Source organism: Cinclus cinclus, chromosome 8, assembly GCF_963662255.1.
Source record: "Cinclus cinclus chromosome 8, bCinCin1.1, whole genome shotgun sequence".
Taxonomy (NCBI): domain Eukaryota; kingdom Metazoa; phylum Chordata; class Aves; order Passeriformes; family Cinclidae; genus Cinclus; species Cinclus cinclus.
Window position 1 is genome coordinate 29661988 of NC_085053.1, and position 26460 is coordinate 29688447.

A 26460-nucleotide genomic window follows, 5' to 3' on the forward strand; every position below is an offset into this window, starting at 1 on the left:
CTGGGATGGAAGTGGCTCTCTGTGCCTGGGAAAATCGGGAATTCATGGAGCAGAGGGAAAGGGCTCCGTTGTGGAGCTGGGAGCTGCTGAATCCCTGATTCCAGCCCTGCAGGGACCCAGGAGCTGCTCCAGCCCTGGGGGCTCCCAGGGGTTGTTCCCGTGGATTCTCCACCCTGTTCCTGCTGGGATACTCTGGATCCTCATGAAATGCTTTGGCTGTCCCAGGAACATTTGGGGTGCAGCCTCCCAGGTGCTGGGATCTGGGAGTCTTGGCGATGCCATTGGGATTTCAGGGCCTGGGGGATGGATTGATCCCCTCTGTGCCCTCCTGAGCCCGTGGAGGGTTGGGTGAGCTGCTCCTGGTGGTTCTCCCTTTTCCCAACCTCCTTCCCTGCTAGGGAGACCCTTTGAGGAAGGAATCCTGTGAATCAGCTCCAGGGAGAGCTCAGAGCCTGAAGGGGCTCCAGGAGAGGGGCTGGGGACAAGGGATGGAGGGACAGGACACAGGGAACGGCTTTAAACTCAAAGTGAGCGGGTTTAGTTGGGTACTGGGGTGGAATTCCTGGCTCTGAGGGTGGGCAGGCCCCGGGATGGAATTCCCAGAGCAGCTGGGGCTGCCCCTGGATCCCTGGCAGTGCCCAAGGCCAGGCTGGAGCAGCCTGGGACGGCGGGAGATATCCCTGCCCTTGTCTCCTATAAACCCAGTTTTATCGGGAAAGAGGCTGAACTTCCCGGGAAATTCCATCCTGCAGTGCCCGGGTCAGGGGGAGCCGCGTGTCCCTCACATTCCCACCAGGAGCAGCTGCGGGCTGAGCCCGTCCCCATCCGGCTTTAGTCAGGACCCACCCGAAGGGGCGCGGGGCGATGGCAACAGCGCCTGGCTGCTCTTGGAGCCGGGATTTGCCGGAGCCGCGTCCTGCCTGAGCCCGAGGATGAGGATTGGGGTTTTATTTAGCAAATCCCGTCGCTGCTGCGGGGCCGGGCCGGGCTCCTCCGCCGCTGTCACATGGAGCTGCGGCTGACTCTGCCGGGAGATGAGTAATGCGCTCCGTGACTCATTTTCTGCCTTTTTTTTTTTATTTATTTTTGATTTTATTTTTCATATTCAGGCCCTTGGTTTCATCTGTTGCTGGCGGGGCTCCTTCGGGAGCTGCCGGAGATTTCCAGCGCTTTTCACGGGAATTGTCCTCGTGGCAGCTCGCAGGGTTTGGAAGTCAAAGCACGAATTCCAAAATTTGGAAATATCAGGTTTTTTTCTCGGAAAGGTGGCAGCTGCCCTCCCTAGGGACTTGGGAAAGCTCCAGCAAGGAGCTCTCCCTGCGCCCCCTGTTATTTTTGGGAAGATCCCATTCCAGGAGCAGCTCTGTGGTGTCCTTGGTTAAAATTAAACAGGAAGGGGAGTTTTGGTCTCGCCCCGTGGCAGGAGGTGTTTCACAGGGCTGAGATATCCCATGGATCCAGGGAAAGCTGGAGCTGCCTGGGAATTCCCAAGTGTGATGGGGAGCTGCCCAGACTCAGTGCTGAAATGGAGAAATTCGGTGAAAATTACTTTTTTTTTCTTCTTTTTTTTTTTTTTTTTTTTATTATTATTTTAATCCATGGCCTGGCCTGGGAAGGGATTTGCAGGGATATCCTGGCTCTGCTTGTTTGGTTAAGGAATATCAACCCTCCGGAGCTGTGGGAAGGGGGCATTAGCTCTGTCCTGGATGTCACTGGAACCACGGGATGTGGGATCACAGAATTCCCAGATTTAGGTTTGGAAGGACCTTGAAGCTCACCCCATTCCAGCCCAGGGACGCCTTCCCCTAGGATTGCCCCAAACCCTGTCCAGCCTGGCCTCGGACACGGCCGGGGATGGGAATTCTGGGGCCGCGCAGCTCTCTGTGAATTTTGGGGGGGATTTGGTGGTGTTTTGGTGTGTCCGGGAGGGATTTGGGCAAGGAAGTTTCCTGTCCATCCCACGTGTGTCAGCCTGGCTCCTCCCGGTGTTTTAGGGCCGGGCTCAGGGGGGCGGTGGAACAACATTCCAGGGCTCGTGCTCAGCCTGGGATTAGGAGCGGAATTCCCGAGGGCGCTGGGCTCGGCTCCCGTCCCTGTGCTGGAAGCGGGGCGGGCAGGTCCCAGGAGCTCCTTGCAGGGATTAAAGGAACCATCTGCTCCATAATCCCATCCCGTGGCCGCTGCTGCGGCATTTCCCACCAGCTGGACACAGAGACCCTCTGAGGTCCTGTTCCCTCACTGATTTATCCACGCCTTTGGAGGTGCTTGGCTTTTGGATTAATTTTTTTAGATGAGAGGGGGGAAGAAGATTTATTTTGTTTGGTTTGTTTTTACTAGCCAAATTATATTTTAATGGAACAAAAAAAATATTTTCATTAATGAAAAACGGGTTTTTTTTTTTTCTTTTTTTTTCTTTTTTTTCCAATGGGAAAAAATGATGTGGGCATTGCTCCCGAGCAGGGAGAAATCCTGACAAGCACGTGGGGATGATCCTAAAGATGCTGATGCAGGGTGAGCGGTGGAAGGGAAGTTTTCCATCCCCTCTCCGCGGTCACGTTGAAAAGCCACATTGGCGGGTTGTCCCCAAAACACCGCTGCGGTGGCCAGGAGGGCAGAGGCAGCTCCTCCACGGGCTCGTGGTCCAATCCCGGTTTTTCCAGGGGAATTTTTGGGGACGGAGCTCGGGCTGTCCCCGCTGTCCCCTCCAGCCGCGGGAGCTGTTTGGGATGAGGATTTGGGATGGGGGTGCGCTTCAGGAGAAACCTGGGGAGAGGGGTTAGAACCCCTTTCCTACCAGGGGAAAAAAAATAAACCCGGATTTCGGAGCTGGTTACGGCCCGATTTTAAATCCCGCATTTTCTTGGATAAACCAGGCGGGATCTCGGTAATTTAGGCTGAGTCTCCCCCCCCGGCTCCAGTGGCAGCTCTGGGAATGGGGTGGGAAGGGACCCACATCCCCCGGAGGGCTCTTCCAGGGGGAACTGGTGCCGGGGATGGCAGAGGGACGGGGATGGGGACGGGTGACATCGTGGTGAGGACATAGAGCAGGGTGGCATCATGAGGGAGCACAAGGTGGCATCATGATGGGGACACAGAGCAGGGTGGCAATGCAGGAGGGCATCGTGGGGACACACAGAGGGGTGGCATTGCAGGGGGACAGGTTGGTATCGCAGGGCACGGAGGCACCGCAGGGGACAGGATGGCATCATGAGGGGACACGGGGCACGGTGGCACTGCAGGGGGACAGGATGGCATCATGAGGGGACACGGGGCACGGTGGCACCGCAGGGGACAGGATGGCATCATGAGGGGACACGGGGCACGGTGGCACTGCAGGGGGACAGGATGGCATCATGAGGGGACACGGGGCACGGTGGCACCGCAGGGGACAGGATGGCATCATGAGGGGACACGGGGCACGGTGGCACTGCAGGGGGACAGGATGGCATCATGAGGGGACACGGGGCACGGAGGCACTGCAGGGGACAGGATGGCATCATGAGGGGACACGGGGCACGGTGGCACCGCAGGGGACAGGATGGCATCATGAGGGGACACGGGGCACGGTGGCACTGCAGGGGACAGGATGGCATCATGAGGGGGCACGGTGGCACTGCAGGGGGACAGGATGGCATCATGAGGGGACACGGGGCACGGTGGCACCGCAGGGGACAGGATGGCATCATGAGGGGACACGGGGCACGGTGGCACCGCAGGGGACAGGATGGCATCATGAGGGGACACGGGGCACGGTGGCACCGCAGGGGACAGGATGGCATCATGAGGGGACACGGGGCACGGTGGCACTGCAGGGGACAGGATGGCATCATGAGGGGACACGGGGCACGGTGGCACCGCAGGGGACAGGATGGCATCATGAGGGGACACGGGGCACGGTGGCACCGCAGGGGGACAGGATGGCATCATGAGGGGGCACGGTGGCACTGCAGGGGGACAGGATGGCATCATGAGGGGACACGGGGCACGGTGGCACTGCAGGGGGACAGGATGGCATCATGAGGGGACACGGGGCACGGTGGCACCGCAGGGGACAGGATGGCATCATGAGGGGACACGGGGCACGGTGGCACTGCAGGGGGACAGGATGGCATCATGAGGGGACACGGGGCACGGTGGCACCGCAGGGGACAGGATGGCATCATGAGGGGACACGGGGCACGGTGGCATCCCCGGGGGGGCCGCGGGCGCAGCGCGGTCTCAGCGCTCTCATCCCCCCCCGCCTCCTCCCCGTCCTCTTTTGTTCCCCGCTCCGCTTTCCCTTCATGCGAGATTAATTCCCGGGCGCTGTTGGAAGCAGTCGGGGAGAAATTCCTCCCGCATCCTCCTTTCGGGGCTAATTGCTGGCGCCGTGACGTCAGCCATGGATTTGTCCCCGGGATGGCTGCGGGAGAGGCTCCGGCTCTGCCCAGCTCGCATCCCCTGCTCCGCTGCCTTATCCAGCCGGGATTGATCCCTTTTTTAAATTTTATTTTATTTTTTTTTTTTTTTTGCTCCCCCTATTCCCAGCCCCGCACGCTCCTAATCTGACAGCAGCCGGGAATTAATCGGGCTGCAATAGGATTAAGGGAGGGGAGGGAAGTGCGTCACGAGGTGCGGACACTGGGGTTCTGCTTTTGGGGAAAGCGGCGGTGGGGAGGGTGGGGAAAAAAAATAATAATAAAAAAAAATAAATAAAAGGGGGGGGGGGGGGGGTGGAAAAATAAAAAAATCTGGGAAATAGGTTGGAGCGTTCCCGGGGGGTGTGTCGGGAGCGAGCGCGCATGTGAGGAGTGCGGGGCGGGAGGCACCGAGCCCGCCTCGTCCTCCCTTTCTCCGAGCATCCTCCGCCGCGCCGTCCTGGAGGTGATACAGGCGCAGCAGCATCCGTGGCCTGCCCGTAGCCGCGGCATTCCCGGCTCTTCCTCCTCACCCTCATCCTCCTCCCCGCCGCCTGGGAAGCGCTGACGCCGAGCTCACCGGGCATCGTGTTCTCCCGTGCTTGTTTTTTTTTTTTTTTATTTTTGTTTTTTTTTTAATTATTTCCCAGGCTCCTCGGAAATTAAGGAATGCAATTCTGCCACCATGATGGAAGGTGGGTGATGAGCCGGGCGCGTTCCTCCTCCGCGGGGATGGGGGGGGTGTTGGATTTTTTTATCCTTTCCCGAATGAAATAATAACATGAATAACAATTCAGTCCCGCCCTGCCCTGCCCCTAATCCGCGGCTCTGCCGAGGAGCAGCCCGGCGATAAAATAATACCGAGCCCATGGGGTTTATTTGCAATTCCGTGCCCAGCCCTGTGCAGGCAGCTCGGGCTCTGCGAATTCCCGGTTTTCCACGGAGCCGCCGCTTCTTCCAGCCCGGAACCGGCTGCATCCATCGGGATTTTAAACCCTGAAATCCTTATTTTATCCCCGCCGTGCTGCACGGAGCTGGGGGTGTGCGGTTTTCCTTGGATGGATGAGCATCATTTCAGTGGGGGAGCGAGGAGATTGGAACTTGAGCTGATTTTTATTTTATTTTTTTTTTTATTTTTATTTTTATTTTTTTTTTCTTGCCGTGAAATGCACGTCCGGGGAAAGAGGAGGAAATTTTGGATCGGGGTTTCTTGGCATAAAAAAAAAAAAAGAAAAAAAAAAAGATGAATATGGGCTCCAGGCACAGGATGCTTCAGGGTTAGCTGTGTCTGATCCTGTGTGGGAAAAGCCTCTGGGCACGACAGGAATTTTTTCCTCTGTCGTCTGTCTCGGCCGTATGTAAAGCTCTCCTTTATTATTTATAATTTTAATTCCTTCTGGGAGCAGGATGCAGGGAAAAGGATGTCTTGGATTTAATTATATTTCAGCAGAACGGATGCTCCAGGGCCGACAGGAGCAGAATATATTGAATTTTGGGGGATTTCTGGGGATTTCTGGCCCCTTGGTGGCAGCAGCAGGGCCTGGCTCGGTGGAGCCTCTTCCAATCCAGGGAGCTTCCCGGGATGACAGGCAGAAATTGGGTTCTTTTTCGGAATATCCCCAAAATTTGGCATTTTCACCCGGAGAGGCCGCGGGATCCATGGAATTCTTACGGGTTTCCAAACATTTCCTGAACGGGAAATTCCACACGGAGCGGCCTCTCCTGGGATGGGGTTTTTGGATGCTGTGCTGTGAAGAAATGGAGTTTTGTCATCCTTTAAAATCCCGGGAAAATCCTTCCCTGCTTTCCTTGGTGCTGATGAGGATCACGAGCAAAATGAGGTTTTAATTTTAGCCCGTGACATCAAAGCCATCCCACGACAGGAGCGGGGAAAAAGCCATTAAAAACCAAACTCCCAACGTTCCCAGGAGAATTAATACGGAAAAATTGAATTTTTCCTGTTGTAGGCCTTGGTTTGAGTTATCGATTCTGTTTGGAGGCTGCTTGAGGAAGGACTACATTTGTTTTTTGGGTTTTTTTTTTTTTTTTTTAGGTTGTTTTGGGATTTGGGGTGATTTTTTTTTTTTTTTTAAATTTGGTTTTGGTTTTATTCCTTGAGGATTTTTTGGCCTGGCAGGAGATTTGGCCACATTGGAGATGGATTCGAGGTTGGGATTTGGGCTCTGGCAGAGGTGGAATCACCTGCCATGACCCAGGCGTGCATGGAAAACCAAAAAAAAAAGGGAAAAAAATAAAATAGCAATCATAAAAAGTGAATTATTCAACAGCTTGAAACGTTCCTCGAGTGGTCGATGCAAACCTAGAGCAGAAGTTGGGAAATTAGAAAAAATTCCTGGATTTTTTTTTATTTTTTTTTTTAAATTTGGAAATATTTGGAAACCTAGAACAGCAGTTGGAAAATTAGAAATAATTCCTGGAATTTTTAAAATTTGGGAATAGTTGGAAATCTAGAACAGAAGTTGGAAAATTAGAAATAATTCCTGGAATTTTTTAATTTTTTTTTTTTTTTTAATTTGGAAATAGTTGGAAACCTAGAACAGCAGTTGGAAAATTAGAAGTAATTCCTGGAATTTTTTTTTTTTTTAATTTGGAAATCCCTTGAAACTTAGAAATTGGAAAATTAGAAATAATTCCTGGATTTTTTAAAATATGGAAATAGTTGGAAATCTAGAACAGCAGTTGGAAAATTAGAAATAATTCCTGGATTTTTTTTTTTTTAATTTGGAAATCCCTTGAAACTTAGAAATTGGAAAATTAGAAATAATGCCAGGATTTTTTTAAATTTGGAAATAGTTGGAAATCTAGAACAGAAGTTGAAAAATTAGAAATAATTCCTGGAATTTTTTTTTTTTTTAAATTTGGGAATGGTTGGAAACCTAGAACAGCAGTTGGAAAATTAGAAGTAATTTCTGGATTTTTTTTTTTTATTTGCAGATACCTTGAAACTTAGAAAAGAAATTGGAAAATTAGAAATAATTCCAGGATTTTTTAAAATTTGGAAATAGTTGGAAATCTAGAACAGCAGTTGGAAAATTAGAAATAATTCCTGGATTTTTTTTTTTTTTTATTTGGAAATCCCTTGAAACTTAGAAATTGGAAAATTAGAAATAATTCCTGGATTTTTTAAAATTTGGAAATAGTTGGAAATCTAGAACAGCAGTTGGAAAATTAGAAAAAATTCCTGGAATATTTTTTTTAATTTGGAAATCCCTTGAAACTTAGAAATTGGAAAATTAGAAATAATTCCAGGATTTTTTAAAATTTGGAAATAGTTGGAAATCTAGAACAGCAGTTGGAAAATTAGAAATAATTCCTGGATTTTTTTTTTTTTTTATTTGGAAATCCCTTGAAACTTAGAAATTGGAAAATTAGAAATAATTCCTGGATTTTTTAAAATTTGGAAATAGTTGGAAATCTAGAACAGAAGTTGAAAAATTAGAAATAATTCCTGGAATTTTTTTTTTTTTAAATTTGGGAATGGTTGGAAACCTAGAACAGCAGTTGGAAAATTAGAAGTAATTTCTGGATTTTTTTTTTTTATTTGGAGATACCTTGAAACTTAGAAAAGAAATTGGAAAATTAGAAATAATTCCAGGATTTTTTAAAATTTGGAAATAGTTGGAAATCTAGAACAGCAGTTGGAAAATTAGAAATAATTCCTGGAATTTTTTTTTTTTTTTAAATTTGGAAATAGTTGGAAATCTAGAACAGCAGTTGGAAAATTAGAAGTAATTTCTGGATTTTTTTTTTTTTATTTGGAGATACCTTGAAACTTAGAAAATAAATTGGAAAATTAGAAATAATTCCAGGATTTTTTAAAATTTGGAAATAGTTGGAAACCTAGAACAGCAGTTGGAAAATTAGAAATAATTTCTGGATTTTTTTTTTTTTTTTTTTTTTTTTTGTTTGGAAATAGTTGGAAATTGGTTGGATTTGTGGGAGAGTGGAACTTCCTCAATTCGAGGGGGAAAATTCTGGGGTTTGGATTCGAGGGGCAAAATTTTAGGGTTCACTCTTGATGAGGAAAATTTCGGGGGTTTGGGTTTGAGGGGGAAAAAATTGGGGTTTTATTTGAAGAAGAAAATTTGGGGTTTTGGGCTTGATGAGGAAAATTTGGGATTTTTTTTGATTGGGGGGGGGAAATTTGGGGATTTGGATTTGAGGAGGAAAATTTTGAGGTTCAGTCTTGAGGGGGCAAATTTGGGGTTTTGTTTGAGGAGGAAAATTTGGGAGTTTTTCCTTGAGCAAGCCGCCGGCAGGTTTGATGGAAATGTCACAGAAATCATAAATTCAGTCAGGGATGGAAAACCACCCCAAAAAATTCCCAGGGCATCGAATCAGGACCTGGATTTTCCAGAGTTTGGTCAGAAATCCACGGCTGAGCTCGGAATCCCAGGATCCAATGTTGGATTTTTTTTTTTTTCCAGAGCTGCTGGAATTTTCTGCAGAACTGGGAAGGAAATAACTTCTTCAGGATGTAGAGAAGATTTTTTTTTTTAAATTTTTTTTTTTTCCCTACTTTTCCATGCCCAAGCCAAGAAATGTTGAGGCTGATCCAGGGATTTGGCTCCTCCTGTATCCCAGGATGGGCTGGGGACACCCCACAACTTGTCAAACCCAAAAATGTCCATAAAGACTTTTGGGATGTTTTTGGGGAGCTGATTCAGGAGGGTTTGAGCTGTCAAGGAGGAATTTTGTGGAAACGAGGCCTTGGAAGAGAAAAGCTCTGGAGCTCTCAGGTTTGGGGAGTTGAAAAAAAAAAAAAAAGGGAAAACCCAAAAGAAGTGTGGCGAAATTTGGGAAAATAAATGTGGGAAAACCTAAAATAATAATAATAATAATAAAAAAAAATAAAATCTGGCAGAATCTGGGGGAAAAACTCAAAACATGCTAAAAAAAAACTTTAAAAAAAAAAAAAAACAACAAAAGCCCCACAAACCAAAACTCCTCCTCCCCAATTTAAAATGTGCCCTTGGGCATCTGGAGCTGGTTCCCAAACGCAGGAATTTGGGATTTCCTGCGTGATTCACCGGCCTCACTCCGATTTTAAGGGTTGTGGGAAAAAGAATTCCAGGTGAAGTCAGGGGCTGCTCACCTTGGACCTCCCCCAGGGTGGGATTTTATTCCCTAAAAAACGGGGATGGGGTGGAAAACCTGCCCCAAGTGTTGGTGGCGTAAAACGGGATTTATCCAGGGATTGTGGCAGGAATCCTGATCCAGTTTTGGGGTTGGAGAGGAGGAAAATGGGGAAAAAATGGGATTTATGCAGAATTTGTGGTAGGAATCCTGACAAAATTTTGGGATTGGAGAGGAGGAATAGGAAGGAAAATGGGAATTACGGAGAATTCATCGTGGGAATCCTGATCCAATTTTGGGATTGGAGAGGAGGAAAATGGGAATTAGGGAGAATTCATCATGGGAATCCTGATCCAATTTTGGGATTGCAGAGGAGGAATATGGGAAAAAAATGGGATTTATACAGAATTTGTGGCAGGGATCCTGACAAAATTTTGGGATTGGAGAGGAGGAATAGGAAGGAAAATGGGAATTATGGAGAATTCATCGTGGGAATCCTGATCCAATTTTGGGATTGGAGAGGAGGAAAATGGGAATTATGGAGAATTTGTGGCAGGAATCCTGACTGAATTTTGGGATTGCAGAGGAGGAATATGGGGAAAAAATGGGATTTACAAAGGGATTGTGGCAGGAATAGTGATCCAGTTTTGGGATTAGAGAGGAAGAATAGGAAGGAAAATGGGAATTATGCAGAATTTTTGGCAGAAATCCCAACAGAATTTTGGGATTCGAGAGGAGGAATATGGAGGAAAATGGGAATTATCCAGAATTCGTGGTTGGAATCCTGACTGAATTTTGGGATTGGAGAGGGAGAAAATGGGATTTATGGAGAATTTGGGGCAGAAATCCCAACAGAATTTTTGGGATTGAAGAGGAGGAATGTGGAGGAAAATGGGATTTATCCAAGGATTGTGGCAGGAATCCTGACTGAATTTTGGGATTGGAGAGGAGGAAAATGGGATTTATGCAGAATTTGTGGCAGGAATCCCAACACAATAACACAATTTTGGGATTGGAGAGGAGGAAAACGGGAATTTTCCAGAATTTGTGGCAGGAATCCTGATCCCAGTTTGGGGTGGGAGAGGAGGAAGCTCAAGGAACGGGGGCCAAGGAGGGGAATGCAGAGCCCGAGGCAGTGACCTGGAAATTTTGGGATGCTCCAAACCTGGCAAGGGAGGGGAGAATCCCCCCTTGGTTTTCCCATTTTTTCCCGTTTTCCCATTATTATTATTATTATTTTTCCCCATTTCTTTCCCCATTATTATTATTAATTTCCCCCCTCTCTTTCCCCCCAGTTATTATTTCTCCCCATTTCTTAATTTGGAAATCCCCCCCTTTTTTTTAATTGGAAATCCATTTTCCCTTTTTTGTTTTTTTCCATCCCTTTTCCCCTTTCCCGTTTTTTTCCCCATCCCTTTTCCCTTTTTTTTCCCCCATCCCTTTTCCATTTTCCCTTTTTTTTCCCCCATCCCTTTTCCCTTTTCCCTTTTTTTTCCCCCCATCCCTTTTCCCTTTTTTTTCCCCCCATCCCTTTTCCCTTTTTTTTTCCCCCATCCCTTTTCCCTTTTTTTTTCCCCCCATCCCTTTTCCCTTTTTTTTTCCCCCCATCCCTTTTCCCTTTTTTTTTCCCCCCATCCCTTTTCCCTTTTTTTTTCCCCCCATCCCTTTTCCCTGTTTTTTTCCCCCCATCCCTTTTCCCTGTTTTTTTCCCCCCATCCCTTTTCCCGTTTTTGGTTTCCCCCATCCCTTTTCCCGTTTTTGGTTTCCCCCATCCCTTTTCCCGTTTTTGGTTTCCCCCATCCCTTTTCCCGTTTTTGGTTTCCCCCATCCCTTTTCCCGTTTTTGGTTTCCCCATCCCTTTTCCCGTTTTTGGTTTCCCCATCCCTTTTCCCGTTTTTGGTTTCCCCATCCCTTTTCCCGTTTTTGGTTTCCCCATCCCTTTTCCCGTTTTTGGTTTCCCCATCCCTTTTCCCGTTTTTGGTTTCCCCATCCCTTTTCCCTTTTTTTCCCCCCCCATCCCTTTTCCCTTTTTTTCCCCCCCCATCCCTTTTCCCTTTTTTTCCCCCCCCCATCCCTTTTCCCGTTTTTGGTTTCCCCATCCCTTTTCCCGTTTTTGGTTTCCCCATCCCTTTTCCCGTTTTTGTTTTCTTTTTTTTTTTTTTTTTTTTTTTTAAATCCCTTCCTCCCCCCCTTTTTTTTTTCCCCCCCATTTTCCAAAACCAACAATCTCTTGTAAACCTGCGTAGGACTCACCATAAAATCCTGGGATTATTTTATTTTCCACTCACCCCATCCCAACCTGACCTGGGACAATTCCAGGAGCTTCTCTGGGAATTCCATCCCAGCAGGAATTCCATCCCAAATTCCCATTTTTTTCTCTTTACAACCATTCCCTGCATCCCATCCCTCTCCATCTCTCCTGGATCCTTCCCTTCTCCAGGTGAACATTCCAAATTTTCCAAGATTTTTTTCTTTTTTCTTTTTTTTTTTTTTTCCTTTTTTTTTTTTTTTTTTTTTCCTGTATCCATGGCCAATCTCAAAGGATTTGTGCCTCAATCCCATTCCCAGGATTTGGGTGCTGTTGTTCTGGGGTTTCCTCTCTGGAACAGGATCTGGAATTGGGCCTGGGAATGAAGGAATTTTTAAAATATTGATGTCGTGTGGAAGGACTCAGGTTACCCCAGAGCAAAAAAAAAACAAAAAAAAAATACCTGAGGAATGGCATTAATTAATTAAATTCCACGGGAAAATCATCGTTTAAAAAAAAAAAAGAAAATTAAATTAAAATTAAAACAGCAGCAAGGTGGTCACTGGGGCTTGGCTTTGGGGGGAGAAGCAGTTGAGGATTTTGGGGTGTGCCAAGGACCAGAAATGTCCTTTTTTTATATCAAAATGTGGCGTCCAGGCTGCTGCAGGGGAGTTTTGGGGTGACCCCACATTGAGATGTTGGCTTAGGGCCTCCTGTGGCTTTTCCCTGCTTCAAAATTCCGTTTAAAATTGAATTTCAAGTTGAAAATCCGACTTCAAATGGAATTGAGAATTCAGTTTACTGCGAGACTTTTCCCTCTGGGAATTCCCCAGGGTTTCAGGAGCTCTGCTGTGCCGAGCTCAGGGAGGAATTTTGTTCTTCCTTTGGGGTTCCCACATCTCTGGGCTCACCTGAGGAATTCCGAAGGAATTATTTCATTTTCCTTTTCCTTATTCCTCCTTCCCCTGCTCCTGAGCCTGGCACAGCCATAGATAAATTTAATTGTTACGTTTTAGGAATAGATAAATTTAAATCTCTGTGCACAGATGAAGTAGAACTCATCTCAACTTTTTTTTTAATTTTATAGATATATATATATATTTTTACTTTAATCATCACAAAAAGCACCAATGCTATTTTTTTTCTTTTTTTTCCTTAGAGAGGCATTTTCCTTACGAGTTCCAAGCTCCCAAGTGAATATTTTTTTTCCCCTCAATATTTAAAACTTAAATTTAAAATTAAAAATCAATATTTGGGTGTCCAGAGACAACCCGGGGGGGGGGGGGGTGGAGGGTGAAGGATTGGATTTGGGAGAATGGGGTTGGTCTGCTCCTAAAATTATTTTATTTTATTTTACTTTATTTTATTTTACTTTATTTTATTTTACTTTATTTTATTTTACTTTATTTTATTTTACTTTATTTTATTTTACTTTATTTTATTTTACTTTATTTTATTTTACTTTATTTTATTTTACTTTATTTTATTTTTTATTTATTTTATTTTTTATTTATTTTATTTTTTATTTATTTTATTTTTTATTTATTTTATTTTTTATTTATTTTATTTTTTATTTATTTTATTTTTTATTTATTTTATTTTTTATTTATTTTATTTATTTTTATTTATTTTTATTTATTTTTTGTTTATTTTTATTTATTTTATTTTTTATATTTTTATATTTTTATTATTTTATTTTATTTATTTTATTTTTTATTTTTATTTTATTTTATTTTTGGTGCAGAAAATGATGTTGGTTCTTCTTAAGAATAAAACATAGAAAGTTTGGCAGTGCTCAACGGTAAATTGTGTTTGCCAAATGGAATTTTTACGGATGGCGGGAGGAAAAAAAGGGGATTTTAGAGGTGGATAATGCCCTGGAATTGGAGAGGTTTTTGTGTTCGAAGTGAGAACGCCAGGGATGGTTCTGGCAGCCCTGGAATCTCCAGCCCAGGGAATTCCAGTCAGTCCACGTGGAATTTCTGACCTCTGCGCAAAAGATTTGATTCTTTTTATAAAGCTGAGTCTTGCCAGGACCGGGCTTAGGGTTCCTCAACCCAAAAATAAAAAACCAAAAAACTCCTGTCAGGGATTGAGGAGCAGAGGGTGAAAATCCCAACGCTGCCCCTCGGGATGGGGGAGAAATTCCCGCCGGGGAGGAAGGAAAAGAAGAAATTCCCGCCGGGGAGGAAGGAAAGGAAGAAATTCCCGCCGGGGAGATTTGCGCTCCTGGCATTGTCCCCCTCTGAGCTGTGTCCCTTTGTGGGGTCACCCTCGCTTTGAGGGGACCAGGGTGGGTTTTTGTTTTTGTTTTTTTTTTTTTTTTGGGAGGGGGAGGTTCAGCTCCAAAGGCAGAGCTCCTTTTTGTTCTCCCTTTCCCAAATTTCCCCGATTCCCCACTCCCAGCAGATGGAATTCTTACGTAACCGAGCTGCTCAGAGCGTTTTGGGATTCAGGAACAGATTTTTGGGTTCTTGCTTCAGAGGAGACCAAACAGCAACTCAGTCCTGGGGGGGTTTCAGCCTTTTGGGGTTTGCAGGATGAGGATTTTCCAGGAGGGGAGGTTAATGGGAATATTTCTGGTTTAAAGGACTCACCTGAGCCTCGGGGATGGGGAAAAAGGATGGATTTGGGAAAGCGGAGCCATCCAGGAACGGGGCACGATGAGCTTGTGGGGTTCAGGAATTTATGGAATATGTGGATCCCACAGGTTGGAAAAGCTGGGACAGGGGGAGATTTCCCTGCCTGTGGGGAACAGGACAAGCTTTAAAATCCATCCAAGCCTGAACCATCCTGGAATTCTCCAAAAAAAAAAAAAAAAAGGAGGGAAAACTTGGAGAAACCCACTCTGCTCTGTTTTCCAAGGGTTGTGCTGGCTGCTCTGGAATTCCAGGATTTCCCATCTGGCTCCACAATCCTCGGTCCCAGGTTTTGTGCAGATAAAAACCAGTGCTGAGCACAGCCAAGCTCAGGGTTTGAACTGGGTTTTAACACCCAGGAGGGATTTTCCTCTTTCCATCAGTGCCCACAAACAGCACGGGAAAGGAGGGAGTCAGTAAGGCAGAAATATTGGGAATATTACCTGGGGAACAAATGTGGAGTGGGGAATGTGAACTGGGAAATTAATATTAACTGGGAAATAAATGTGGAGTGGGAAATAATATTAACTGGGAAATAAATACAGAGTGGGAAATTAATATTAACTGGGAAATAAATACGGAGTGGGAAATATTTGATTGTGAAATAAATATTAACTGTAAAAAACATTAACTGGGAAACAAATATTGAGTGGGAAATGTTAACTGGAAGTATTAACTGTGAAAAAGAATGTTAAATGGGAGATGTTAACTGGGAAAAAATATTAACTGGAAAATAAATATGGAGTGGGAAATAATAACCGTGAAATAAATATTAACTGGGAAATAATAATAGTGAAAGAAATATGGAGTGGGAAATGTTAACTGGGAAAAAATAACTGAAAAAAACCTGAACTGGGAAATAGTAACTGGGAAACAAATATGGAGTAGGAAATATTAACTGGGAAATAAATATTTAACTGTGAAATAAATATTAATTGGGCAATAACCGAGTCCCACACACTGGGAGGAGTTAATAAATAATAAATAAATGTCAGAAATAAATATCCCCACAACCTCTTGGCAGCTCCTGAATTCTGGGATTCTGCGATCCCTTGGCTCTGGCTCTTCCAGATGAAGGGAATGAGGAACCTTCAGGAGGATTTTCCGGAGGTGTTTTACTCATCTTGTCCTTTTCTTGGTGTTCCTTTCACCCTCAGGATTGAAAAAACGTACCAGGAAGGCCTTTGGGATACGCAAGAAAGAAAAGGACACTGATTCCACGTAAGTTGAGCCCAGCTCATGGATTTTTAATTCCGTGCTTTGGTTTCCTGTGCAGGCAGGAGCTGCAGGAATAATTTGGGGCATCCCAGGCCGTTGTTATCTTTGGACAACAGCAAAAAACATTCCGGCTTTTTCCCCCCTGAAATTCCAGCAAATGTGGGATTTGCTCGGGGCGGCTGCAGAGTTCTTCATTTTGGGGGATTGCTGGAAAATGAGTGCTGGGGGTTTGAGCAGGTTGATCTCTGCACAAAGCGGTCCCTAGAGCTCCTCAGGGATGCAAATTCCACTTACAGGGATGTTGGTGCAGGTTTTGGTGCAGCACCTGGGGTTTTGCTTCCCAGAAAGCATCTGGAAGGGGATTCATCCCACATCTGGTGGGGGCTGAGCCTGGTTTGGGGAAGGGTCTGGAGAACCAGGAGAGGCTGAGGGAGCTGGGAAAGGGCTGGAGAATCCCTGAGGGAGCTGGGAAGGGGCTGGAGAATCCCTGAGGGAGCTGGGAAGGGGCTGGAGAATCCCTGAGGGAGCTGGGAAGGGGCTGGAGAATCCCTGAGGGAGCTGGGAAGGGGCTGGAGAATCCCTGAGGGAGCTGGGAAAGGGCTGGAGAATTCCTGAGGGAGCTGGGAAGGGGCTCAGATGGAAAAAAGGAGGCTCAGGGGGGACCTTGTGGCTCTGCACAAGTCCCTGACAGGAGGGGACAGCCGGGGGTGTTTGGGATCTGCTCCAGGGAACAGGGACAGGAGCAGAGGGAACGGCCTCAGGCTGGGCCAGGGGAGGTTCAGATTGGATATTTGGGAAAATGCCTTCATGGAAATGCTGGCCAGCCCTGGCACAGGTACAGGGTGGAGTCCCCATCCCTGGAGGGATTTAAAATCCCTGTGGATGTGGCACTTGGGGACACGGGGTAGTGGTGGCTTTGGCAGTGCTGGGCAGGGTTGGTTTTGATGTTCTCAGAGGACTTTTCCAACCCAAGCAATTCCATAATTGTCATCCAGCACTGCTGTGCCTTTGGGGTGGGTGTCCCCAAGTGCTGTGGCAAAGGACCCTGTGCCACCACGTCCTGGGGACAGCAGGGACAGGCAGCAGGGACCCCTGTGCAGCTCTGCTCTGAGAAACTCCGAGGTTTCTCCTTTAATTCCATTCGGACTTGTTTCCCTGAGCTGTTTTCTGTCCCGGTGGGAATTGTTTGGATGTTTCCCACGCCAAGGGACAGATCCCAGGCCTGGCCTGGTGGCGCTGGAATCTCTGCTGGGCTTTTCCTCCTGCAAAGAGAGACCCAGAGCACGGAGCACACGGAGCACATCCCAAAGGAGGGATGTGCAGCCCCGAGGTGTCCCCAGGGATGGTGGCATCCACCCAGCGAGCTGCGGGACAGCCGGGAGCTCCAGCTGGGTGTGAGTTCATCCATAATTTATCCAGCTGGGTGGGAAGGAGGCTCCTTTGCGCCTTCTCCTCCTGGAAAAATCTCTGGAGCCGGGGCTGGGGGCTGCCTTTACCCAGCGCTGGGATTTCCAGGGCTCCATCCCGGGAGGGATCCCAGGGCGCTGCGGAGGTCGCGGAGAGGCCACCGGAGGACGCTGCAATCAGCAGCAGCAGTAATCAGCAGCAGCAGTAATCAGCAGCAGCAGTAATTAGCAGCAGCAGTAATTAGCAGCAGCAGTAATTAGCAGCAGCAGTAATTAGCACGGCCGGGGGCACGGCGCGGTCACGGCCCCAAGGGCTTTGGGAGCGCTCCAAATCCCTGCGGGCAGCGGGGATGGAGCGAGCCGGGGGGAAAAGGGGCAGGGATGGAGAGGGAGAGAAGGAACGGGGATGGAACGGGGCAATAGGGAGGGATGGAGCAGGAGAAGAGTGGGGGGGAACAAAAATACAAAGGGAGAAATGGAAAGGGGAGAAGGAGGGGCTGGAGAGGGAGAAGAAAGGAAGGGATGGAACGGGGGAGAAGGGACAGGGATGAAGCAGTGGAACAGGGAGGGATGGGAGCAGGAGAAGAGTGGGATGGAACAGAGAAGAAAGCAGGGATGGAAAGAGGGATCAAAGGTAGGGATGGAGTGGGAGAGAAAGGAGGGATGGAACTGGGGAGAAAGCGAGGATACAACAGGAGAATGGAGGGATGGAAAGGGGAGAAGGAGGGGCTGGAGAGGGAGAAGGAAGGCAGGGATGGAACAATGGAATAGGCAGGGATAGAGTGGGAGAGAAGGCAGGGATGGAACGGGAGAAGCCCGGGCTGGAATGGAAGAAGAGGCTGGGATGGGGAGAAGGAAAGGAGGGACAGTGGCATCTGCTGCCACCACATTCCAGGACACCAGGCTGGGGCTCCTGGAGCTGCTGGTGGGTCTGGGATGGTTCTGCTGGAGCTGCTGGGGAGAGTGCATCAGGAGGTGACATCCCCTGTGCTGCGTGTCACAAAGTGAGGAGGAAACACAACGGCAGAAAGGATTTGTGCCTCTTCCAAAGGATTTCAGGGATTTTGTGCCAAGAGGTGGGACAGGAGCACGGATGGACTGGAAAACTCGAAGGGACGTCATTCCCCATGGAGCCAAGGGGCTGCCAGCAGGGATTCTGGTTTTCTCAGGTTTTCTGAGTCAGGTGTGGCACATTTTATCCACGCTGTATGTGATGGCACATCCCTGGCCGTGCAGGAATCTCGGGATGCACGGGAGCTGCAGGAGCCCATCCCGATTCCACGGACACTTGAGCTCCCTGAATCCCTGGGCAGTGCTGGGATGTGGCTGCGGAGCTGCTGTGACCCAGCCCAGGTCCCAAATCCCATAAAAGCAGTTCGGGGATTGGGGTCCCTGGGCAGCCTCAGCAGTTTCCCGACCCATCCGGCCAGATCCTGGCAGAACGAGGGCCTGGGAATTCCTGCAGATGGGATTTGTGTCTCCTGGGCAGGGATGGCTGCAGGAGCCAGCTGGGCCAGTGCCAGCCCCGGCAGCAGCAGGAACCTTTTATTTACTTAGGTTTATTTATTTACATTTTATTACAAACCTCCAAATTATCGCCTGATAACACCGGGGAGGAAAAAGGAAAAAAAAAAAAAATTCTGTGACTTTGCGTGGGTTCTGGGAGGAGCAGGTAACTCAGGTGTGCTGATAGTGTCATAATTCCAGTTTTTTCTGAATGCATTAAAAAAAAACAAAAAAAAAACAACAATATCCACGAGTTAATTGGGCACTAACAGAGCTCCTTTTTTTTTTTTTTTTTTTTTTCTGTTCTTTCCAGAGGGTCACCAGACAGGGATGGCATCGTGAGTATTGCCCAGCCCTCCAGTGCCGCCTCCCCTTCCACCACCCACCAGCATTTGGGGACAATTTTCTGTTTAATATAGAAAATAAACGTAAAAATCCATGGGGGAAAAAAAAAAGGCAAATTCCAGGGTTTTTTTAATAAAAAATATTAACAGAGGGAGACCTGAGGAGATCCAGGGAGCAGCTGACCTGCTAAAGCCCAGCTCCTCATCCTCGTTTCCACTCCTGCTAACTGGCTTGGGTCAGATTTGCTGCCTGAGGAGTTCAGGGGGAAATTGCCAGAGCAGCTGTTTCCAAACTTTATTTTTATTTTCTATATTAACCCGAAAAGAAGGAGATGTTTGCGGTTTTGGTTTTATGTATTTTATCTTTTTTAATGACTGCTGCTTTTATTCTTGATGTTAGACTGAAATATCCCTGCTAGAGATGGGCTTTGTGTCCTTTAGTGTTTAATATTAAAAAAAAAAAAAAAAAAAAAGCTGGGTTCAGACTAGGCTTTATTTCTTCAGGAAATCCAGATTTTAGGATTTCACCTCAAAATAAAGATGAGCCTCCATCGGGAGGCTCAGCAGGGACAGCAGCGCTGGGATGTCTTTAAAAAAAAAAAAAAACCTAAAAATTTGAAGGGTCAAGCTGCTCCTTGCAAAAAATAATTTTAGTTTTCCCCACAGTCTGACCCAAAACCCTCAGCTTTGAGTCCTCCCTGTGTTTTTAAGCTGCTTGCTAGGAAATAGAGATTAAAGCAAAGGTGGTGCCTTCAGCAGGGCTCTATTCAGCAGTGATAAAGAAATAAACAAAAGCTTGGATAAATTAATAAAGGACAGGTTTAGGTGGATACATTAATTAAGGACAAATTCAGGTTAGATAAATTAATAAATAGCAGGTTTGGGTTGGATACAATAATAAAGGTCAGGTTCAGGTTGGATACATTAAAAATAGCAGGTTTGGGTTGGATAAATTAATAAATAGCTACAGGTTGGATAAATTAATGAAGGACAGGTTTGGGTTAGATAAATTAGTAAAGGACAAGTTCAGGTTGGATAAATTAATAAAGGAGAGGTTTGGGTTGGATAAATTAATAACTATCAAGTTCAGGTTGGATAAATTAATAACTATCAGGTTCAGGTGGGATAAATGAATGAAGAACAGGTTCAGGTGGGATACCTGGAGGAATTTCTCCACAGAAAGGGAGGTCAGGGAGGTTTGGAGTCCCCATCCCTGGAGGTGTCCAAGGAACACCTGGATGTGGCCCAGCTCAGACCTGGTGATCCTGGAGGTTTTTTCCAACTTTAATTAATTCTGTGATTATCCAGGGAACATCCCCAGGCTGTTCCCTCTCCCACAGAAATCCCACGGGCAGATTTTCCTTGCCAGGTGTGGGCACGGGGACCTCAGGTGTCCTCTCCAAGGATGCAGAAATGCAATTTTTAGGGACTAAAATGAATCTGGTGAAGGTGATTGTGGCAGAGGGGTTGCAGATGAAGACATTTAATATAATTTTAAATATAATTTTTCATCCTCCAGACCCTTTTCCAGGTGATTTTTGGGGAGAATCCTGACTGCTGAATAGAGGAAAATCAACTTTAATCCTGGTGGAGCCACAGCCCAGCTTCCCTTTCCGTGTTCCCTAGTTCCTAAAAGTTAGATTTGTGCATCTAAAAAGAAAAGCCAAAAAAACCAAGCGAGGAGCAGACATTTTTAACCCTTTTTCTGCCGCCCCCCCCACCCTTGCAGCAGCCCAGCCCTCATCCCAATGATCCAACTTCCAATAGCAAAGCCGAGGGCACGCAGGAAGGAGGAAATAAAAACGGGGTAAGGAAAACTGGGCTTGGCTCAGGGGTGTGGAAAACAGGGAGTTAGCCTCAGTTTTGGAGTCCAGAGTGGAGGAAAAACCCTGTAAGGTCAGCCAGGTTGGTGGAAACATAAATACAAATTTTGGGGTGAAATACAAGTGGATGGGTGAAAAGCAGGAATCCCCTGGAGCAGCATCCAGAGTTCCCAGAGAACTGAATCCAGGGGAGGTTTTCCCACAGCTGAGCTCCCAGGGAAGCTGCTCCATCCTTGGGCAGGGATGTGGAGGTGAGGCAGGGAGCTGGGATGGGAATGCTCCCTCTGGAAGCTCAGGGGAGCTGGATTATCCCATTTAGGAACCCAAAATTACGGTGGCAGTGGGATTTGGGTGCCCAGAGCCAGGCAGGAAAAGGGTTCCTGAGGTGATGGATACCTGGAGCCTCTTCCAAGCAGAATTCCCTCGATCCCGAGCAGCAGTTTGTGTTTGTTTGGTGTTCCATGGCATGGACTCATCCCAGACCCTTCCCGCTGCTCCCTCCCGAATTCACAGAGCCTGGCACGAGGGATAATGGGATCTGGACCCTTCTTGGGATTGCCCTTTCTGGGGAAGGGGTTTGCTCATCTCCCAGGAAATATTTCCCGTTGGGTTTCCCTGCTCGGCCGATGCTCCCAACATCCCAGTACAGGAGGAACATTTCCTCACCTCTCCCGAGGGAATGTTGGGTGTCCACCTGATGGATATGGAAAAAGAAAAAAAGAAAAAAAAAAGAAAAAAATCCCCCTCCTTCCATCTCGCTGGGCTGGAGAATTCCGGAGGTGGGGAATGTGCTGAGTTCCTGCCTCCTCCATTTCAACCACGGGAATTTTTCCTTTCCAGAAGAAAACCAACGGAGCCCCAAATGGATTTTATGCAGAGATCGACTGGGACAGATATGTAAGTGTCCCCTGGGAATCCCAGGCTGTTCCCACGCTCATTTTGGGCTCTTTGGGTGAAATCAGCTCTGTCCAGACACCAGTTCCACACCTGCAGGTCAAGCAGAATTCCCAGGAATGAGGTGACTCTGGAGAGCTCTGGCAGTTCATCCAGAGGAAACCTTGAATTATAAACAAGGATTAAAACCTTTCCTTCTGCAAAATTAATTGTGGAATTTGAGATTTGAGGTGCCCTTTGCTCTCTGCGTGCAGGACATCCAGCTTTCCAGGAATTAACATTCCTGACTTTCCTGCCTTTTTTTTTTTTTTTCTTCCCCATATCTAGAACTCACCTGAGCTGGATGAGGAGGGATACAGCATCCGACCCGAGGAACCAGGATATATCCTTTGGTTTTGGCTTTGCCTCTTGGGTTCCAGCCCGTGACAGGAGCTGGGGTTCGCAGGCAGGCCACTGGCTCTTTTTATTTCATTATTATTTATTATTAATTATTGTTGTTTATTTCCACCTTTTGATCTTCATTTGGAGCTGGCACTCCACCGATAAAGCTGAATTCCCGAGGGAATTGCCTGAGGTGTTTGGATTGTCTTGGATTCACTGCCATGAAATGAGGAGTGGGGGAACATCCCATGGGATGCTCCATGGAGACCAAAACGTCCATGACATGATGATCCTGGAGAAAAGGGGGATCAGGGAGGAGTTCCTGGTGTTTGACAAGGAGGGAACAGCCAGGGGGAATTTGGGATCTTCTCCCAGGGAACGGGGACAGGAGGAGAGGGTACGGCCTCACGTTCCAGAGGAGGTTTTGGTTGGATATTTGGGAAAATTTCTTCATGGAAAACACTGGGGCAGTGGTGGAGCCCCCATCCTTGGAGGGATTTAAAATCCCTGTGGATGTGGCACCTGGGGACACGGGGCAGTGCTGGGCCATGGCTGCACCCGATTGTCCCGTGGGGCTTTTCCAGCCTGAACAATTCCATGAAATTCAGCCGTGGATACAAGCCCTGGGCTGGATTTACCCTGAGAACAGCAGCTCCTGAGCTCGGGGTGCAGCAGTGACATCCCCAGCTTGGGATTTCCTGCCCCTTATGTGGGGTCAGAGTTCCAGATGAGGTTTAGATTGGCTATTTGGGAAGATTCCTCCATGGAAAAGGCTGGGCAGGCACTGGAGCCGCTGCCCAGGGCAGTGGTGGAGCCCCCATCCTTGGAGGGATTTAAAATCCCTGTGGATGTGGCACTTGGGGGACACGGGGCAGTGCTCATGGGGCTTTTCCAGCCTGAACAATTCCATGAAATTCAGCCGTGGATACAAGCCCTGGGCTGGATTTACCCTGAGAACAGCAGCTCCTGAGCTCGGGGTGCAGCAGTGACATCCCCAGCTCGGGATTTCCTGCCCCTTATTTGGGATCAGCATTTCAGGACACCCCCCCTAAATCCCCGCTCTTGGAACGCCACGGAGCCAAAAATTCCTTAACTGTGCTGTACCTACCAAAGGAAAGCACTTCTACTCCTCGAGCGAGTCCGAGGAGGAGGAGGAGGCGCACAAGAAATTCAACATCAAGATCAAGCCCCTGCAAGCCAAGGACGTCCTGCGCAGCGCGGCCACCGTGGACGAGCTCAAGGCTTCCGTGGGCAACATCGCCCTCTCCCCATCCCCCGTGGTGAGTCCTCCCCTCTTCCCACCCTTCCCCAGCTCCCAGGGCAGTGCTGATCCTCTGGGATCAGCCCAAACTCGGCAGGAGTTGATGTTCCTCTTGGTTTTAAATTTTTTTTTTTTTTTTTTTGGTTTAAAGCATTTTAAAAATCCCCTTTCCTGCTCATAAAGGAGATCAAAATGTATCATTCACTGATTTTTATTTTTTTTTCTCTCTTCTTCTCATTTTTTTCAATGAGGAAAAAGGGGAATTTTCATCAAGGGGGATTTTCAATCATCACCATTGAGAGTCCTGCCCTAACTCCCAATACAAGGAATCCATCAGTGGGATTTTCCAGGGGATTTTATAGGGATGTTTCTCACCCTGGAGATGAATCCAGATTCCCTTGAGGGTCTTACCCTGATTCCCAAGCCAAGGAATCCACCTGTGGGATTTTCCATGGGATTTTATAGGGATGTTTCTCACCCTGGAGATGAATCCAGGTTCCTGGAGGGTCTTACCTTAATTCCCAAACCAAGGGAAGAATCTGTGGGATTTTCCATAGGTTTTTTGATGGATGTTTCTCACCCTGGAGGTGAATCCAGGTTCCTGGAGGGAAATGTCATTTTTCCCTAGTCCATCCTGGCATAAAACCCATCCCCCCTCTGGTTTTCTTAAGGCTTGTTAAGATTCCTGATGGCTCATCCCAATCTGTTCAGCCATGATAAAATTGGATTCTGGGCTCTCAGGAGGTTTTAGTGTGGGCTTTAGTGACTTCCCAGACAAAGCTTTCCATGATTTATAAATAACCTGGATCTGAGGTGTCAGTGGCTCTCCAAGCCAAACTGAAATAAAATCTGAGTGTTTTGTTTCTGCTTCCCAAGCAGGGAGTTTCTGGTTGTTGGCATTCCAGGATTAGAAAGGGCAGTTGGGTGCTTTGGGAAAGAAGAAAGAAAAAAAGGGGGAAATCTGACCTAAAAATGAACACTTGGATAATGATAATAGCAATAGGAAAACCAAATTCTCGTGGAATGCGCATTATACCAAATATGATTTTTGTCTCCTTTTTTTCTGCAATGCTTTCCTGCTGAGGTTGGGGGGTTTGGGAAGGGGTGAGGAGGATCCCGGTGTGGGGTGGGCTGGGGGATTTGGCTCTGGGTGGGACGGGGGCACTGCTGTGCCTTGGGGTGATCCCCGGGGCTGGAGCCTCCCTCTGGAATGTGCTCCTGGAAAAGGCCCTGCCAGGCTGGGCAGGAGGATCCCAAATCCATGCGGAGCCAAAGGGAGCAGATGGACCAGGGAGTGCAGCTGCTCTGGATCCTGGAAGGCAGCAGAGCCCCGGGCAGGAATCTGGCATCCCCAGGAATGGAATTCTGACAGGAATTCCAGCTTGCCCTGCCCTTGTCCTGGACTTTCCTTCTCTGCCAAACCAACCTCAAAGTCCTGCTCCAGCACCACATCCCTGCTGGGAGGGACATCCTAAATGCCATGGGTTGGGCTGGGAGGGAGCTGAAATCCCATCCCATCCCCACCATCCCAGGCTGCTCCAGCCTGGCCTTGGGCATTCCAGGCATCCAGGGGCAGCCACAGCTGTGCCAGATGTTGTGTCCGTAGTCATGGTCACTGCCAGCCCTCTGGACTGGGAGTTCCGGTGCCTGAACTGGGAAAGAAGCAGACTGGGAATGGCCATTGTGTTTTACCAATGTAATGATAAAACGATGGAATTCTTTCCCTGAGATGGCTCAGACACAACTTTTATGTTTCCAAATGCTGTCTCCCCCTGGATGGGTGAAGCTGGAGCACTCCTGTCCCTCTGCTTTGTCTCTAACCTGACACAAATCTTCCATTCCTCTTTATAAAGAAATCCCTCACCTTCTCATTCTCTCTTTTTTCCCCCCCCCCGCCTCTCTCTGCCTTCTTTTAGAGGAAAAGTCCGGTAAGAAATGCAATTTTTATCTCCTGGAAATAATTTTAACCCAGCTTTGTGTGCTCTTATCCTGCCTGTAGAGCTGAAATGCCAAAAGCAAATAACAAATCCTGCCCTTCTAGGATGAAGTTTAATTTCCTTTATCGCTGGCTTAGAGCATTTTAAAATAGAATGTGTAAAAATAGAGCCAGGCTTTGGGGGTGGAGTTTGTGTCCAAGGATTTGGACAAGGTGTGTAAGGGTTTCACCTGGATCCTAAAGGTAGGAGAAGGCAGGAAACCCATCCATGTGTTTCTCCAAGAGAACTCAGCTTCCAGTGGGGAAATCCCCCCCATTTCCCAGGATCTGGGGGGCTCTCCCAGGGTGACCCCAAAGGGGTGGTGGCTGTTGGGGACCTTGGGGTGCTGACCTGTCCCTCTCTGACCAGGTGTCTCTTCTCTCCCCTTCTCGCTGACCGCAGCGGCGCAGCCCGGTAAGAACATGGGACTGGGGTCTGGGAATGGGATTGGGAATGGGGTCCCTGCCCATCCTGAACTCTGGGGTGGGCACAGGGCATGGGGACAGCTGCCAGAAATGTCACACACCCCGTTGTGTCACCCCAGCCATGGTGGGACCTCCATAACACAGAGGGGTCCTCAGTGATGGGAACCCCTGGAGATCCCACTCTGCTTTGGGGCATCCCAAAATCCCGTGGTTGGGAGGATTTGGATTTTCCATTGGCTCAGCTGCCCATGGCAGTGCTGGGATTCCATTCCCAGAGGGGTTTTAAATTCCTTGGGACGGCTCTGAAGGCAGAGCCGCCAGAGGTGGCTCAGGTTTTCTGTAGGGTTTTCTGTAGGGTTTTCTGTAGGGTTTTCTGTAGGGTTTTCTGCTCCCTGGATATTCAGCCATCTCCAGGAAATGTCCCCTCCTGCCACCTCTGCTGGGCTGCTTTGCTCCTGGGGTGACAGCTGCCATCCATCCACTTATCCCTGTGTTTCTCCTTCCAGGGGACGATTAAAAGGAATTTATCCAGTAAGTATCTCCTGTAAAAACACTCACTGCACCTGCGGGAGGGGTTTTGGAGAGTGCAGAGGGGAAAGGAGTGAGGGTGGGGTTTTTTGTGGTTTTTTGGGTTTTTTTGTGTTTAAAGTGATCCTGGCAGAGCTGGTGGCTCCCAAAAACTTTCCTTGGAGAAGGGTATGGGGACATCATTGGGATCCCTGCAGCAGTGCAGGGGAATAAACTGAGAAAAAAACTACAGAAATAAAGTGAATTAAAAGTGGATTTTTCCTGCTGGGATCTGCACAGATGGGTGGGTGGGACACCAGGTGTGACCCCCCCCCATC

General features: G+C 47.7%; 1 protein-coding gene across 1 annotated transcript in view; it reads left to right on the plus strand.

Moving 5' to 3' along the window:
• Window positions 1-5082: 5082 nt before the first annotated feature.
• Window positions 5083-26460, plus strand: part of SGIP1 (SH3GL interacting endocytic adaptor 1) — a 48900-nt gene continuing 27522 nt past the window's right edge. The window contains exons 1-9 of the mRNA XM_062497952.1: window positions 5083-5092; window positions 15539-15602; window positions 18825-18849; window positions 21519-21575; window positions 21900-21954; window positions 23058-23233; window positions 25131-25142; window positions 25593-25604; window positions 26122-26146. Of these exons, the coding sequence (XP_062353936.1) occupies window positions 5083-5092; window positions 15539-15602; window positions 18825-18849; window positions 21519-21575; window positions 21900-21954; window positions 23058-23233; window positions 25131-25142; window positions 25593-25604; window positions 26122-26146 (436 nt within the window). The remainder of the gene's footprint in view (window positions 5093-15538; window positions 15603-18824; window positions 18850-21518; window positions 21576-21899; window positions 21955-23057; window positions 23234-25130; window positions 25143-25592; window positions 25605-26121; window positions 26147-26460) is intronic.